Source organism: Balaenoptera borealis (genome assembly GCF_965194805.1).
Source record: "Balaenoptera borealis genome assembly, chromosome: 8".
Lineage (NCBI taxonomy): Eukaryota > Metazoa > Chordata > Mammalia > Artiodactyla > Balaenopteridae > Balaenoptera > Balaenoptera borealis.
Window position 1 is genome coordinate 21626005 of NC_138865.1, and position 18861 is coordinate 21644865.

The 18861-nt window shown below is 39.8% G+C and overlaps 1 protein-coding gene across 2 annotated transcripts in view; it reads right to left on the bottom strand.

Moving 5' to 3' along the window:
- The window catches only part of ROR2 (receptor tyrosine kinase like orphan receptor 2), a 218115-nt gene that overhangs the window by 13052 nt on the left and 186202 nt on the right, over positions 1–18861 (bottom strand). For both annotated transcript variants that reach the window (XR_014247686.1, XM_082402945.1), the window contains exons 3-4: positions 17070–17357; positions 16234–16264 (exon numbers count right to left, since the gene is read on the bottom strand). Coding sequence is in view for 1 of the 2 variants with exons in the window: in XM_082402945.1 (XP_082259071.1) it covers positions 16234–16264; positions 17070–17357 (319 nt within the window). In the remaining variant the exon portion in view is untranslated. The remainder of the gene's footprint in view (positions 1–16233; positions 16265–17069; positions 17358–18861) is intronic.

An 18861-nucleotide genomic window follows, 5' to 3' on the forward strand; every position in this document is an offset into this window, starting at 1 on the left:
AAAGAAGCCAATCTGAAAAGGCTGCATGCATACTGTATGATCCCAACTTTATGACATTCTAGAAAAAGCAAAATTATGGAACAGTAAAAAGATCAGTGAATGCCAAAGGGTGGGGGGAGGGTTGGTGAACAGGAGAACAAAGATTTTTAGCACAGTGCAACTACTCTGTATGATACTATAATGGTGGAAACATGTCATTATACATTTGTGCAAACCCAGAGAATACGCAACACCAAGAGTGAACTGTAATGTAAACTACAGACTTCAGCTAATAATAATGTATCAACATAGGCTCACTAACTATAACAAATGCACCACACTGACATAAGATGTTACTGATAGGGGAAACTGTATGTGCAGATGTGGGGAACCGGTACACGATATCTCTCTGTACTTTCTGTTCAATTTTTCTGTAAGCCTAAAATTGCTCTAAATATAAAGTCTATTAACTTAAAAAAAAATCCAGCATCTTTAAGGTCGGGGGGGATGAAACAAAGGAAGTTGAGTATGAAAGACGGATTATAAATGCGAAGTGTACACATGGGTGGGTACGTGCTCATGCCTATGTTCAAATACATGCAGAATATTAACAATTAACATGTTTCATCGTAGTCTTAAACTACATCAGAAACATTACACCCCTATTAACTTCCGTCGTTTGCAAGCGACGCTTTTATGAAAATGATGTTCATTCAGAAACTGTGTTCTACTGTTAAACTGTAGGAGAGAATTCTTTGAAACAGAGGAAAGCAATGGAGAGGATTCCAAAAAGTCAGGCAGGGCCTCAAAGAGTTTGTATAGCGATATGTGCTTATTACACCACAGGGGAGTGGTGACCTCGCCACTGCTCCATAGTGCAGACCACGTGTATAAATACGGGGGACAGAGAGGGAGACTCTCAAAAGCACAGCCCTCCCACTTGCCCTGCAGTCCGACCTTCCCCCCAGCCTGTAGGGAACAGCCTGCACACGTCCCCTTGGAGTCTGTGCTAAATTATTCTCGGTAAAACCTCTTAGTCCTGCCTTTGGACAATAAAATCAGTCATTCTAAGCACCTAGGTGCTTTTTAAAGTGGCCCTGAAGATGCTTCAAGGAGACAGTAAAAGTGGGCCAAAGCACATATATTAGGGCTGCCGTCTGCTGGGGAGCAAAGGAGAGGGGCCGGGAGCTCCCAGGACAAGCTTCGGCAAGTGCCTCAGGCCTGTAATTAAGTCACTTGTTTTCTAGCAAATCTGCCACCTGCCATAAGCCTAATACTTGTCGTCCACCCTACATTGATTTGGACCATCCCCAAATGAAATGTGGGTTGTGTCCAATTTAACCAAATGGACTTTAAGAATCCCTGTCTTAGCTTTCTCACAAATGTAAAGTCTGAACGCTCGTAACAGTGGAGACAAAGGGTCTGGCAGGACACAGTCTCTTCAGCCGCCTCTGGCTCTCTCCATCCTCTGCTGTCTTCTCAGCCCCTGAAGAAAATTTCTTTTTCAAAGAAAAGAACCTGGAGCCATAAATAATCTAAAACAGGAGATTCTGGTGTCAGCGAGAGCCGGATGCCCTTTCTCTCAAGCTCACCGGCCATTATTTCTTTGGGTCAAGGATTCCTTAAATATCGTTTAAATAAGCAAGCACATGTGTTAACAATACACACCCAACCCACCCCTCTCTCACCCTTTGTGAGCTGGAGTTAACTGCTGATTAAACTAAAACCAATGTTACACTTGCCAAATACACAAACGCAAGTTCAAGTCAACTCTGCCCTGGTGTGTGAGCTCTGTATCCCCGTTTGCAGGCTGGGTTTAGGTCACTTGCCTGCTATGCCAGGAAAAGCAGTAAGATGTGCACGTTCTTATTAATGTCAGCCCACCTAGGGTATGAGATTTGATTCAGTTAGTCCCTTGGGTGACCCCCACAAGAGCAAGCAATTTCTCTTCTCTGCCTCAAGAGTCAAGGAATAGAAAGCCTAGTCCCTCACTGTGGGCTTCTCCCTGGCCACTGGTCAGGTGCCCACAGGCTGGGGGAGCAACAAGGGTAAAGGGAAGACATGCTGAGAAGGGGCTCAAGGCCATCACATCGTGTTCACAGCTTACTCATCTCAGTGGGCTTCTAACCTGGATTTTAGAGAATGTCCAAAAACGCAAACAGAAATGGTTGGACAATGACATCTTTCAGGTTTCTGAATTTTGAGAAAACAAGTGGGAATTAGTTTTCAGTTTCAAACGGAATTACGTCTTATCTTCACCTGGCATTGTTTAGGACCTCTGAAGAGTGACAGAGCTGGAGTAAGTCTGTAAAACTGGTCGCTCAGAGACTAAAGAAAAGTGCTGACACCGAAGCTGCCTTCTATAAAATCCTTTAAACCACACAAGTGAAACAAGCATGCTCGCCAAATCTCAGAACATCAATGTGATAGAAACTCAATTTTGGAAATCTCCTCCATTCCTAATGCAGCCAGGCACTAATAACACAGATGAAGCAGAAACTTGTATACCAACAAGTTCATGGTAAAGGAGGAGAGAGAGAGGGAGAGAGATAACTACAATATTGGGGGAAAAAAGCAATAGGAAAGGAGTAGGAGATTGGGAGGAAACAGAAAAAGGAGCCATCATACTGTGATAGAAAGGGCTTCTTCACAAACGGCTGAGGAGATGGTGGGGCCAGTCAGCACCTTCCCTGCAATGGTACCTGCTAAAAACAAAAACTGGTTTGAAGAAAACCTTAGAAAAATTCCTTGTTACAAATAATGAATAACCTTTAAAAGAAAGTAGGCTCCTTTGAGGTTGAAAAGTAATCAATACCAAAACTCAAATGTAGTTACACATTGTGTAGGAAGGTAACATTTTCCCCAAACAGTTTTTTTTGTTAAAAGTGGTTAAGCCATTTCATAATTATTATTCCTATTATGAGAGGGTCTGCCTGCAATAAACAGGCTTCCTGCTTGAGTGAATGAGAGGAAGCAACAGCTTCAACAAAAAGTGATAAACTCCATAAGCTTCAGGTGACCTGCCAGTAATGTAAGAAGCTGCAGTAACAAAACACTCTTCAGAGGAAGGTAACAAAATCTAGAGTATAAACCACAATGACTGGTGTACAATAAAAAATTACCAGGCATGTAAAGAAACAGGGAAGTATAACCCATGGTCAAGAGAAATAAACCCAGATGTTAGACTTAGAAGACCAGCACTTTAAGGAACTATAAGTATGGTAAACAATGCACAGAAGAAACTATAATGAAGATATGGGTGATTGCAGGAGAGATGGAAACTGTAAAAGAATCTACTGGAAGAACTAAAACATACAATCTCCAATAAAACAGTCATGGTATGATATTAACAGCAGATTGGATAAAACGAGGGAAAAAAATTGGTAAACTTGACAGGTCAATGGAAAATTTCCAAACTGAAACAAAGAGAGACAAAAAGATTTACCAAAAATTAAACAGAACTTTAGTAAGCTATAGGAAAGTACAGGAGGTCTAACTTATGTATAATCAAATCCCAAGAGAAGGGGAGAGACGCACGGAGTTGGGAAAAAGGTTTGAAGAAATGATGGCCAAAATTTTCCCAAATTTCATTAAAATACAGTAACACACCAACCAAGGAAGATCAGTGAAAAGCAAGCAGAATAAATACAAAGGAAACCACACCTGTTGATGTCACAATCAACTTGCTAAAAACCTAGGATAAATAGAAAAAGAGGGAGATAAAAAATAATGGCTGATTCCTCATCAGAAACAAAGCAAAACAGAAGACAAGGGAATGACAGCTTCAAGGCACTAGCAGAGAAAATGAACTGTGAACCTGGATTCCATACTCAGCAAAAACTTCTTTCAAATAAAAGGGTCTATTAAGCAAAAAGACATAACATGAATGCACCTAATATCAGAGCTTCAAAATATATAAACAAGAATTGACAGAACTAGAGGACAAAACAGAAAAAATCCATAATTATAGTTGGAAATTTTAATACCTGACTCTCAGCAATTAACTGAACTAAACAAAAACATTAGTGAAGAAACAACAGAAACATTAACCACCCCCTTGACCCAATGGACATCTGCAGAACAATATACCCAGCAAGACAGCATACACATGTCAGTGTACATGGCACGTTCACCCAGACAGACCATATGCTCTCCATAAAATAACTCACAATACATTAAAAAATTGAAACCATAAATTTCTGATCACACAAAATTAAAGTAGAAATCAATAACAAAAATATATTTAGAAACTCTCGAACTATTTGGAAATTAAATAGCACACTTCTAAATAACCTTTGGGCTCAAAAAAGAAAATGCAAGAAAAATTAAATGGTATTTTAAATGGAATGAGAATATATAAAATACGAAAAATGAAAACAGGATACCCCAAATCGTGGAATGAAGCAAAGAGTAATTAAGAGAGACCTTTATAGCTTTAAATGCTTAAATTAGATGAGATTTTACACCTTAAAAAGCTGGAAAAAGAGTGTCAAGTTAAACCTGAAGTAATTAGAAAAAAAATATTAATGATGAGAGCAGAAATCAATAAAATAGAAAACAAACAATAAAAAAATCAATAAAGCCAGAAGTTCATTCTTCAAAAAATTAACCAAATCGCTAACACCTAGAAAAAATGATTAAGAAAAGAGAAAACACACATTACCAATATCAGGAATGCACAAGGGGACTCACCAAAGACTCTATAGATGTTAAAGATAATAAATGAACATAGATATATATATCCAACAACTTAGAAAAAATGACAAATGACAATATACCAAAATTAGCACAAATAGGAATAAAAACTCAGAATAGCCCTAAATCTCTTAGAGAACTTGGAGTTGTAGTCAAAAACCTTCCCATGATTAAAACTCCAGCCCAAAATAATAGAAACTGGTGAATTCTGTCTAATATTTAAGGAAGAAACATCAGCAAATTTACACAAACTCAGAAAATAAAGAAGTAAGAAATACTTTCTAGTTCATTTTATGAGGCAAACATAAACTTGATACAAAAAGCTGACAAGTCTGTTCCATGGACATTATAAGCCAATATGCCCCCTGATCAAAAGGGCAACATGCTCCACTAAACAACAGCAAACTGGACCCAGCGAAATAAAAAGACAATATAGAAATGAGTAATGGACCAAACTGGGTCAACCCAGGAGTACAAAGTTACTTCAGCATTTAAAAACCAATCACTGAAAATACAGAGCTAAAGAGAGAAACCATGTAATAATCTCAGTTAATATTAAAAAAAAAAAAAAGCAATTGACAAAACCAACACTCATTCATTATCAAAACTTTCAACAAAGAAAATAACTGTCAATCTAATAAAAAGGGCATCTATGAGAAACCTACAATGAATTTCTTACTTAATGGTGAAATAAGGAACATTTTCCCCATAGATATAGAAACAAGACAAAGATATCTGCTCTTACGTCTTCTACCCAACATCGCCATGAAGTCCTAACCATTACAATAAGGAGATAGATAGATAGATAGATAGATAGGGGATGGTAGATAGATAGATAAATGGCTTACAGATTAGAAAGGAAGAAATAAAACTGTCTTCACTCATAGATATCATAATTTACATAGAAAATTCTAATGAATATATTAAAAAATTACAAAAATTAATATGGATTTAGTAAAGCCACAAGATAAGGACAACATAATCAATTATATTTTTATATTTGAGCACCAATTAGCAAATGAAATTTTTAAAAAATATCATTTACAATAATATTAAAAATACACAGAGGAGTAGTCAAATTCATAGAAAGTAGAATGGTGGTTGTCAAGGGCTGGGGGCGGAAAGAATGGGGCATTATTGTTTAATGGATACAGAGTTTCAGTTCGGGAAGATGAAAGTGTTCTGGAGAGGGGTGTGGTGATGATTACACAACAATGTGATTGTGCTTAATACCTCTGAATTATACACTTAAAATGGTTAAAATACTTAGAAATAAACCTAATATGTACAAGACTTCCACACTTAAAACCTCAAAACACTGCAGAGAGAAAGGAAAGAAAACCCAAATAAATAGAAATACATACCGTGTTCATAGATTGGAACACTCAATAGTTTAAAGAGGTCAATGTTCCCAAAGTGCAATATCACCCCATCAAAATCCTAGCAGGATTTCCCCGCAAATTACCTTTTACTACAAAAAGAAAAATAACTGTATAATGAGAAAACAGATCTTAACCAAGTGAGAAAAATTAACGTCACCAATAGGGGGCAAACTGACATCATGTACCTCCAGACGTGATACCCTGAGAAGGAAATATCACTTACATTATTTCAGTCAAAAATGCATAACCAGATTCTAATCATGAGTAAACATCAACCAAACACAAATTTAGTGATATTCTACACAATAACCGTTCTGCACTTATCAAAAATCTCAGTGTCATGAAAGGTCCAGGAACTGTTGCAGAGTAAAGGGGACTAAAGCAACATGGTGAGGATCTGTACCCGGGGGCGGGGGGATCTAAAAAGCATTACTGGGACAATGAAAGAAATTGGAGTATGAATGGCAATTCAAAGACATATATCCTGAAGTTGAAGCTGTCGTTCTGTAAGGAAACACTGTTGGTCTTAGGGAATATACACTGAAGTGTTAAAGGGCAAAGGGGTGTAATGAATGCAACCTACTCTCATATGGTTCAGAAAACAATAATAGTTGCAAACAAGCATAGAGGGAATGATAAGTCAAATATGGCAGAATGACAAAAAATTGGTAAACCTGGGTAAAGTCATATGGGATTACTTATTACTATTCCTGTGACTTTTTTTATAAGTCTGAAGTTATTTCAAAATCAAAAGTTAAAAACATCCCAGTAGGCACTGTGGTAGAAACTGACAAACATTCTAGAATTTAAATGGAAATGCAAAGGTACTAGAGTAGCCAAAACAATCATGAAAGAGAAGAAGAATGATGGAAGATTTACACCCCTTGATTTTTTTTTTTTTTTTAAATTTTATAGCTACTTTTATTTTTATTTATTTATTTATTTTTGGCTGTGCTGGGTCTTCGATTCGTGCGAGGGCTTTCTCTAGTTGCGGCAAGTGGGGGCCACTCTTCATCGCGGTGCGGGGACCGCTCTTCATCGCGGTGCGCGGGCCTTTCACTATCGCGGCCCCTCCCGTTGCGGGGCACAGGCTCCAGATGCGCAGGCTCAGTAGTTGTGGCTCACGGGCCCAGCTGCTCCGTGGCATGTGGGATCTTCCCAGACCAGGGCTCGAACCCGTGTCCCCTGCATTAGCAGGCAGATTCTCAACCACTGCGCCACCAGGGAAGCCCAACACCCCTTGATTTTAAGACTTACTGTAATATTGCAGTTATTAAGACAATGTGGTATTGGAGTGTAAGGATAGATCAATAGAACATAACAGAGAATTCCAAAATATATCTTCACATGTAGTCAAGTGATTTTCAATAAAGGCACTAACGCATTCAAGGGAGACAGAACAGTCTTTTCAAAAATGATGCTGGAACAACTGGATATTTGTATGGAAAAAAATGAACTTAAACGTATTAACTCACACCATACACAAAAATTGTTTTGAAGATGGATCATAGACCTAAACATAAAAGCTAAAATTAAAATGCTTACAGAAGGAATCACAGGAGAATATCTTTATAGTATTGAGGTAGGTGAGAGCAAAGGTTTCTTAGACATGATGCATAAAAGAAAAAAACCATAAATCAGATTTACCAAAATTAAAATTTCCTGATCATCAAAAGACAGCATTAAGAAAATTAAAAAGGCAAACCACAAGCTGGCAGAAAACACCTTATAATATCTGACAAAGAAATTGTATACAGAAAATATAAAGAACTCCCATAACTCAATAAGAAGACAAACAACACAGTAAAAATTGTACAAAAGGCCTAACAGATACTTCACAAAAGTGTGTCCTTAGAAGATGGCCCCATTTTTAGTGACTGAAGAAATATAATTAAAACACCCTGAATCATCACGATGCAAGACACTAGAATGGCTACAATTAAATGACTGACTATCAAATGTTGGTATGGATGTGGGGCAACTGGAACTCTCATACGTTGCTGGTGGCAGTATAAAATGGAAAGATCACTTTGGGGAAGAATTTGGCAATTTCTTATACAGTTTATATATATACATACCATCTGACTGAGCAATCTTTTTTTTTTTTTAATTTTTATTTATTATTTATTTATTATGTTTATTTTTGGCTGTGTTGGGTCTTCGTTTCTGTGTGAGGGCTTTCTCCAGTTGCGGCGAGTGGGGGCCACTCTTCATCGTGGTGCGCGGGCCTGTCACTATCGCGGCCTCTCTTGTTGCGGAGCAGAGGCTCCAGACGCTCAGGCTCAGTAGTTGTGGCTCACGGGCCCAGCTGCTCCGCGGCATGTGGGATCTTCCCAGACCAGGGCTCGAACCCGTGTCCCCTGCATTGGCAGGCAGATTCTCAACCACTGCGCCACCAGGGAAGCCCTGACTGAGCAATCTTACACCTAGGATTTATTCTAGAAAAATGAAAACATGTTCCCCCAAATTAAATATTCATAGCAGTCTATTTATAATTGCTCCAAATTAGCAGCCCAAATGTCCATCAACAGATAATACATTGTAGTATCTTCATACAACAGAATAATTGTCATCAATAAAAAGGAATAAACCACAGAAAGTATTTTTCAGATATTACATTTTGTGAAAGAAGCCAGACATAAGAGTCTCCCAGGAAAATGTAAGCAGCACAAGGCAGGAGTTTTTAGTTTTTGTCTGTTTCATTCATTGTTGGACCTCCCCAATAACTTGAACAGGGCCTGGCACATAGCTGGCCCTCAATATAAATTTGTTAAATAAATGAATAAATGAATGAATGATTTCCTTGAAAATTAGACATCATACTTTATTCCTCTCTACTTTTGAGATGAAATACTCCTGCATGCAATTATACTGATGTCATATTTGATGTGGCAAAAATGTGAACGGAGCACATTCATTCATAAAGCCAACACCAACATTCATGTCATAAAAACCCAAGTCAGCAAAACCTTTTAGAAACATTGGCTTTTGCAATGGCCATCTCTAAGGCTAGGATCACATGAGACGGCCAGAGGCAGAGAAACAGTGTCTCCAACACTAATAGTTCATTGGCAAGCAAACGTTATTCTCCTCTGTCATGTTCAGGGGGCTGGTCCCTCTCACATCAACCTTGGAAGATTGGTGACTTTGGGTGAATTTGGAGGTTGGTGTGTAAAAAGCTCTCATTCATGTATAATAGGGCATCATAGCTGATACATGAGTTTAACTGAAAACAAAAAGATTTAGTGGGAGCATTAAATGTGCTTCTACCATCAAGTGCTAGTATTATCATTACTGCTAAAGCACAAACATTTTCATTTGTGTCACTATATGATCTGAATTAAAAAGAATGTGTGTGTAGTCTCTAACTACTTTATGACTGTGTTTAGCCACTTATCGCCTGTATCACATAATCTTAAAATGAATTAAGTTTCTATCTTTTATTCAAGTTCTGCACTATGGGATTTAAGGGGAGTTACTTTTCCAGAAAAAAGAACCTACCACAACAAGAAGTCATGGAGAAAAAATTAGGTTGGCTTCTCTCCCCCTTCCAACTCAATTTCATTAGGTTGGTGGTTTAATGAATTTAACATCAAATGCTAAATGTTAGCCTTTTGTCTGAGTTAATTTACTTTTACCAACTTGTCAGTAAGGCAGCTTGCTTTCTCCTGAAGTCATTTTTAATTACTGGATAGTCAGTTGGCAGTTTCAGGGGGTTTTTTAATAGTGCTATTTTCCTATAATTAGGACAAAGTTTGAACTAGGCTTATTACAGTTTCCCAAAGAGCAATGGAAGGAGTTTGAGGTAGAAGATGGCTGAGTTCCATTTAGACATGCAAATTGTGAGGTGCCTGTGAATCATCTGCCTGGAGATGCCCACCATGGGGCTGAACTGGGGGGCCTGGAGATGGGGAGATAAGTCAGACTTGGAAGTGGAGATGTCAGGGTCATGAGCTTATGGGTGGAGAAGGGCTGAAACCTTGGAATTGCCTGCAAGTCGTGAAGCAAGAAGGGCTCAGACATGGCCTCAAGGAAAGTGATTTCCCAGCGGCCAATAATTAACGTAACTTTTAATTGTCCAAAAAACAACACATTTTCCTTTAAGCAGACGTTCGTTGAAGCACATTATGCGTGCATTTACTTGTGAGCCATCAGGGTAGCCTAGGACAACCAACACAGGAAACATGGAAGCCTTGACGCTCACGCTTCAGGGAGCACTCCCGACCCCTTCACCCGACGACTTTGCTACCACCAGGCTACCCCACCAGTGTACATATGTGTCTATCATCATGAAAATAAACCACTTTTTAAAAGAGTAGCTAGAAAAGATACCCACACATGAAATGTGAGACACACAGCCTCACATTAATCCCCTCGCATTACCAAACCTGCTACCTGAGTAAGCTATAATCACCCTGTCTTTGAACCTACGTCTGTGGAGACACAGCCTGTCCTTGAAGCTTTTGTTCTCCATAAACACACCCTCCTCACCCCACCTTCAAATGGATGGAAGGAAAAACAATGTTTTAATGGTAATAAATCCCTTAACCTCTGGGGATTTTCACCCCACCCCCCCATCTCCTTCAATACACACAAACTGATAGCCACCAACACTGCTGATGACCACGTGTGTGGATGTGTGAGGGCAGCGGCCAGAGGAAGAGAGCGAAGAGCCTGGAGGGGATGAGTCATCACAACCATCCCCGTTCACGGTTCAGAACCAACCTCGGCGTGTCCCCATGCTGACATGCTGTACACAGGGATCAACCAGGGCTGTATGATTATTCACTGTTTCAACACTCCATTTGCAGGTACAGGATATACCACCAGACCAACAATGAAAGAGCTTTAACTGCTGTGCATTTTCTCAGGAAATGGCCCAAGAGGAGAGAGTCACAGTATTGGATAAGCTAGTGATATTCCAGAGACAAAAACGGAGAACTTGTGGGTAATTCTGTTTTAAACCCACTGATGTTCCTTCTTTTTGTCTTTGTTCTGGTCAACTTCCAGAGGTATCATAAAGGAGGTGAAGGTGAGTGTGCCGAAACATAATTACAGTCAATGGGGAGAAAAAAATCATGGTCACAAAAAAGACAACCGTCAATGGGCTGGTGCCTTAGGCTACGAAGTATCTGAACAAAGCGGGTCATCTGCCAACACAAAGTTAGCAGATCAATTCAGCATAATATTAAAAGAATATCTCACCCTGACCAAGTGGATTTCAGTCTAGAACTGTAAAGCGACCCAGTAATAGGAACTCTATTACATACCGTAATATTAATACGTTGAAAGGAGAAAAACTACACAATCACCTTTGTATCTGAAAAAGTAACTGTAAAAATCAAACTTCTATGCAATTCCAATAAAAATACAAACTGATAAAATTCATATGGAAGAATAAAAGATAACAGTCAAGATAATTTAGAAAAATGGTATAGTAATAAGGTAGCTGTATTAGCCAGCTTAGGCTGCCATAACAAACACCACAGACTGGGGGGCTTAAACAACAGACATTGACTTCTCACAGTTCTGGAGGTTAAGTTCAATATCAAAGTGCAACCCTATTTAGTTCCCAGCTTTCAGACGGCCACCTTCTTGCTGTGTCCCCACATGGCAGAAAGGAGAGACAGCAATCTCTGATGTATCTTCCTCTTCTTATAAGGACACCAGCCCTATCAGATCAGGGACCCACCCTTAAGACCTCATTTAACCTTAATTACCTACTTAAAGGCCCTATCTTCAATACAGTCCCATGAAGGGGGGTTAAAGCTTCAATATCTGAATTTGGTGGGGGGGCACAATTTAATCCATAGTAACAAGCAAAAATATTTCTCTACATATAGCAAGATATATTACAAAGATATAGTGTTAGAATATTGTGGTATTTATTCCAGGCACAAAAGTTACTAGAACAGAATAGAGAGCCTAGAAGCAGATCCGCATGTATAGAAATTTCACAGATGACAGAAGTGACATTAAATTTAATGATTACAGATGTGGCTATTCATTAGATGATGCCAAGGCACTAGGCCACTGAGATAGGAAAATATTACAGTAGAACCCTAGCTGATACCAGCATAAAAATCAATTCTAGATGGAGTAGAAACTGTGTAAAAATTGTATCTAGAATATATCTTAAGACTCTTGAAAATCAATATGAAAAAGACAAACGTCCTAATGAAAAATGGACAAAATACAGTCGACTCTGGTTATCTGTGACAGTCATTTTCTATAAAGTTGCCACAAACACTGAATTAGCAAATACTGAGCCATTGTTCCTAAGGCAAATAAAGAGATACTTTTCTGCAAGTCTGTGGTCATAACGTTTTCATCAACCAATCAATACATAACCTTGTTTTATGTGTGTTTCTGTTTAAAGATGTCTTATTTAATGTGGTTGGTGATTCATTAATAATAAGCTTGGGGCCAACAGCACTGTAACTCATGCTTGAATGAAGCTTATCTAACGTATTTTTCCTCCACAAGGCACATCACAGCCTTCTGGTGCTTAGGAACATAAGACAGCACTTCAGCACTGTGCTTGGGGCCATTCTAAACATCAAAATCACCAACGAAAAGTACAAAATATAAACAGACCCAGAAAAGCACACTTGTGCACAGCAGGAGAGCTGAAACAAGATGGCAGATCTCAGCTGGGAACGCATGCACTGGGCAACTCAAATTTTTCACTGTTGTGTGCATATCCATGAGTGACCATGGAAACATCCTGAGTATTGATTTGGGGGTTACAAAGAAATTTTACTGAGTAAGAAAATTTGCAAGTATTGAGTCTATAAATAAGAATGGACTGTATTTGAACTGGCAATCCAATGGTTATTAAACCAATACAAATATGCTCAACTTCACTGTTTACTGGTGAAATCTAATGTAAAATTACTATAACTTACAACCGACACCCAAGATATTGGCAAAATTTTGAGTTCTGATAATACCACGTGCTGGAAAACATGGGGAAATAAGAACTCATGCCTTGCCGGTGGGACTAGGAAGTCCTTTATCACTTTGGAGGGCAATCTGACCATACGTGGTAGAGGTGGGAAGTGCATACCTGCAATTCCACTCCCAGACTTCTACTGCTGGAGGACTCTGGCCCACTGGGACAAGTAGACATGGAAAGATGTTTACATAAGATGGTCTGCATCAGTGAAAACAACTAACCTTCACTGAGTAGACACATGGACAATTAAAGTGAGACTGACTCACAGAATGGAGTATTGTATATTTGTTAAAATGAACTTAACCTACATGTATTAACCTGTACTTCCAGATTGGCAAACCCCCCTCCTCACCCACCTCTAAAAAAACTACAGTTATATGCTATTTACAAGAGGCCTACATAAAACAGAACACAAAAAGGTTGAGGGAAAAAGTGGGACAGGAATAGTAAAACAGCTTTCTAGCAAATGCAAATAAAAAGAAAGTAGGTGGAGCAATATTATTGCTAGGCAAAATCGAATTCAAGGCAAAAAGCCTCAAAAGAGACTTAAAAACAAGACAAAACGAAACAAAAGCTATATAGTTTCAAACCTGGAGGTATTTAAGAACATAAACTCAAAATTTAAAAAAATAGAAAACTGATAGAAATTGGCAAATCCAAAATGAGTATAGACAACTTTCATATATTTTCAGATATCTGTAACCAATGTGAACAAAAAATATAGACACTTTTAATAACACACTTAACATATGTGATTTAATATATGAATTGAAATATTGTGTACTGGCTACCATCAGAGCACATTTATTTTTTGAAACAACAGGAAATATTCACAAAAATTTACCATATCTAATTGGCCACAAAGAAAATCTCAACCAACTACCAACTGTAAAATACATCCCAAATTCACCGATAATAATACAACACAAATCAGAAAATAACAAAAAACAAAAGCTTATGTTGCCTGGAGAGGAAAAAGATGTAGCCAAAATGGTATTCAGAGGAAACTTTACTGTCTTAAATGCATTTGTTTGAAAATGTAAAACAACTAATAAAAACTACTTTTTTAAGAAGTCAGAATGACATAAAGATCACTTGAACCACTACACACACATCAGAATGGCTCAACTTAGAAAGACCAACCAGATCAAATGTTGGCAAACAATGCAGTGACCATAACTTTCCTACCTGCTGGTGGGAGTACAGAGTGGTACAATCACCTTAGGAAAAGGTCTGGTATTTCTTACAAAACTCAGCACACACATACCCTATAAGTCAGCACTTTGACCCTAGGTATTTACCTAGCAGAAATGAAAATACATGTCCACAAAAAACTTGTATGAGACTATCCAAAGCAGCTTATTCATCAATGTCAAAAGATGCAACCTGCTCAGGTGTCCATCAAGAGGAAAATGGATAAACTAACTGATACAGTCACACAAGGGAACACTATTTGGCAATAAATAGCAGCAGCCTAGTGAAACATGTACAGCATAGATGACTCTCGAGAGAATCATGTCAAGTGAAGGAAACCAGGCTCAGGTGGCTATGTATTGTAGGATTTCATTTCTATGAAGTTCTAAAACACGTAAAACTAGCTCATGGTAGAAAAAAATCAGAACAGTTGTTGCCTGGGGAGGAGAGGAAGTGATCAAGAAGTTGCATGATGGAACTTTCTAGAGTGATAGGAATGTTCTGCGCCTGGATAAGGGTTAGATTGCAGAGGTTTTTGCATTGTTTGGGCCTTATTAATAGAATACTTAATGTAAGTTTTAACTCAAAAAGAAGAAACAAGAATAGTAAGTACACAGGTGTTGGACTCTTGTTAATGATTTCCATAATATTTCTAAATGATATCATAATCCATAATGATATCCAAAATATTTCAGGATAAGTGTACAAATATCTGCAAATTATTGTGAAATGAATAAAAGAAATAAGACAACTGAGGAATGGAAACAGATGGAAAGATAGGCTAGCACAGTAAAATGTAAGCTAACACAACATTGTAAATCAATTATACTTCGATAAAATAAATTTTTAAAAAACAGAAAAAAATTTTAATTGTATATAAAATTAAATAGGTAAGTATATTTGATATTTATATATTTAATAAATTACATTATAATTATGCGTAAATTATTTATTTATATATTTCGCAATATATATATGTTTATGTTATATAATATTTACTTTAATTATACATAAATAGACAACATAAGATATAGATATAAACGAAAATAAGAATTCAACTTTTGAATGACTTATACCTTTTCGAAAGCCTCACAGATGTGCCCTGGATGCAATTTCTTCTTTTCTCACTCTATGCATGAATGATTATTAAGGAGAAATGCTTGGACACTACGGCTCAGCACAGAAAGCTCTCAAAAATCTGCCTTCTGCAAGTGGCACCTGATGTAAGCTAAGAGGGGCCCCTGCCCACCCACCTCACCCCAATGGCCAGGGTTTACGAGGCAGCAGGGGGACACAGAGAAGCAAACTCTGCTTGGCTGACCAGCACAGCGTCTGCGCCACTGCTCAGAACTTTCAGATGTGAAGCAAAGGCTTTCTGATATGCCTGAATAGAAAATGAGGAATCCAACAGCCATGGCTAACCTCGAACACAGGTGCTGAAAAGAGTGATTCTCATGGATGTGAGGTCCGGAGGAGAAAAGACGTTACACCAGGAAACAAGAGGCCTGAGTTCACAGCCAGAACCTGCCCGCAGGTGGGTGAAGACCCCTGAGCCAGGCTCTGAGCCTCAGTCTTCTGAAGTGGGTCTGCGACCCCGCCTATGGTGGAGGTTCCCCGAGGCTTGACAGGCATACATTTTGTAGACTGCAGCTGGCGATGCAGTTAGGGCGGCGCTGGGACTTCAGGGTACTGCCTCCCTGTTTTAAATGTGTCCGGGACACCAGGGTCCTGGCAGCCCTGGCAACCTGGTCTGTACACTTACGCTGCCTCCAGTTGCCCTGCAAGGTCACGATCTCTGAAAGCAATTAACTTTGCCTGCTTTTATGACTTTTTCCCTAACACTCAACATGGAAAATATAACAGTTTTCCAGCCAAAAGCAAGCACATTGCCATCCTTGTGTGAAGTCCAGCCAACTTCTAGCAAATTCAGCAGAAACATGTGTTTGCCCGATTTAAAGCCGGGGTTCTTACATAACGGAAGCCCACAAAGAATGAGAAAATGGTTTGAGGAAAGCAAATACTTACTGAAAGTTATGATTTGGGCTGTGTGTTGGACCTAAAGGAAAAGAAAAAAGACAAGTTATTAATACTTCATGATTTGGAATAATTTCTTTTTCCAATCCAGCCCGTGGTAAAGGCAACCGCAGCCCAGGGTGCTCATTTGTGGTGAGCGGCCTTCGGCCTCCAGCTCTGCCCCTGCCCAATATTATATGCCAAGGATGGGGGAAACCACCAAGGATGGAAGGGGTGCTCTGTGTTGATGCAGAAATGTCAGGAGATATTTTGGGAGTTTCTGCTGTCTTTTCTCTCGTCTCATCTAAACTTGATTCACAAGATCTGTCTTACTGGTGACAGAACGGCTGGGGCATTGCAGGGACCTCCACAGAACTGGGATGAAAGGGACATATTCCTGCCTGCCATTTAACTGCTTCATGCCACCTGTGACAAGCGCAAGAGTACAGAATTGTCCTCACGCTCTGCTCCCTGCCCATCCTCTGGGCCGGGCTGGGTTTCTGTGGGTGGGTGGGTGGGTGCCTGTCTGGATCGCCTGGGCTTGAAGCGTGCGTGGCCAGCCTCCCCGTGGGGTGACCTCCTGACACACAGCCTGCCTGAGATTATGTTCTGCACTCCAGGTTTACAGACCTCTCCATCTGCGTCTATTTTCTTTTATTACTAGTAAATGGGCAACAGGTTAAGCCAGGACCTCGTGCACAATGGGAAAGGCCTCGGGGAAGGGTTTTATTGATTTCCTCTCTGCTGACTTGTGTGTGTTCAGTTTCAAACTGCACATTCATCTGCTGCTCGGTGGCTGGGGACTTTCCTATCTGATAAGCAGCACACCGGGGACTGTCCCCACTCACCGAGCCGCACGAACAGGACGCCAGTGGCGGTGATGGTCTTCACCCCATTGGTGGCCACGCACTGGTAGTAGCCGGTGTCCGTCGTGTCCAGGTCCTGGATCCGCAGCCGAGAACCGTATTCCGTCTTGCGGATGATGATACGCCGGGGCTCCTGCACGACCGGGGCGTCGTTCTTCAGCCACCGCACGCTGGGCGGCGGGTTTCCGGCCACCTTGCAGTGCAGAATCGCTGTCTGGCCTTGGACTATGGTGATATTGTTCACCGGCTCCAGAAAATTCAGAAAGTACCCTTCAAAGGAGAACAGTCAGAGAGGAGCAAACGTCCGTGAGGGCTGGGAGAGAAGGCTGCCTGAGGCTCCTTCTTGGAATTGCTTGGGGAAGGTTTTGATTTTTCTCTCACATAAGTATAGCCCATTCTCGTTATTTGGGGTAATTTTGTTCTAGAATGTTGCCTCAAACACTGAATGAGCGAATACGGAATCACTGCTGCTGGAGAAACACAGGGTTAGGTTCCTGTGAGCCTCTGCTCACAGCGTTCTAATCAACCGATCAATAAAGAACCTTGTTTTATTGTGCTCTGTTTAAAGACACCTTATTTAATAAGTATTGTTGATTCATTAACATCGATCTCATGACCAACAGACCAATAACTTGTGTCTGAAGGAAGCTTATCTAACACACATGCTTTCTCCATAAGGCACATGTTGTGCTTAGGACACCAAACAGCACTTCAGCACCATTATTGGGGGCATTTTAAATGGCAAATTACCAACAAAAAGTACAAAAATGCAAAAAACATGGGACTAAATAGACCACGAAAAGGACATTTGTTTACAGTATGAGTTGGGACATTAGGCAGAGTGTCATTTTGTTCAAGCTCAGCTGGGAATGTGTGCATGTGTGCATTGGGCAATTCAAAATTTTCACTGCTCTGGGCATGTCTATGAATGACCATGAAAGTGCTGTGAGAACTGATTTGGGGGTTAAAAATACATTTTAGGTAATAAGCAAACTTGCAAATATGGAATCTGCAAATAATGAGAATCAACTTTACTTCTTTTTGAAAGCACTAAATCTAATCTCACTAAATTTATGATGCAAATTCATATTCAGAAAGTCCATCCTCCCTTCTACCACACCATCAAGCACAAGCCGCAATAAGGAAAGTAGAAAAAGAAAGCATGTGACAAAACAGAGATATCCTCAAAAACAAGCTAATCATTGGTCTGAACAGAACAAAAATCACAAGGTTGAGTGTTGCTGCCCACTGCACCCAGGGCAGGAGCAGGAAGAAGCCGTCCAGGGCTCGCACACAGGAAAGAAAACAGGGCCTAAAAGTACCTGAAATACAGAGCTAGTGGGGCTGGAAACACTGCCCAGGAACGTGGGGTTCCAGTTCAACCACAGGCAAGTGCTTCTCAGCTGGTGACAAAGGCCACTGGGAACAAGAGGAAGTAAGGCAGACAGCGGTGGGGAGGGGTAAGGGTGTGTGTGTGTGTGTGTGTGTGTGTGTGTGTGTGTGTGTGTGTGTGTGTGTGTGTGTGTGTGTGTGTGGTGTAGGTCAGGGGCTGGGGGATACTCTCTGTCAAGATAAACATGCACACTAAAATTCCACAACACCAAAGAAACCCACTAAGGCTAGACAGACAAGACAATCAATCATCAGGAGATGAACTTACTACAGACAAAACCAAGATAATGGAGCAATCGAAAAAGCCTATAAAGCGTATTCAAGTTCTAAATCTTTTGGCTTGATTTATGGTTGGTCCCTATTCTTTTTTTCTTTTTTAATG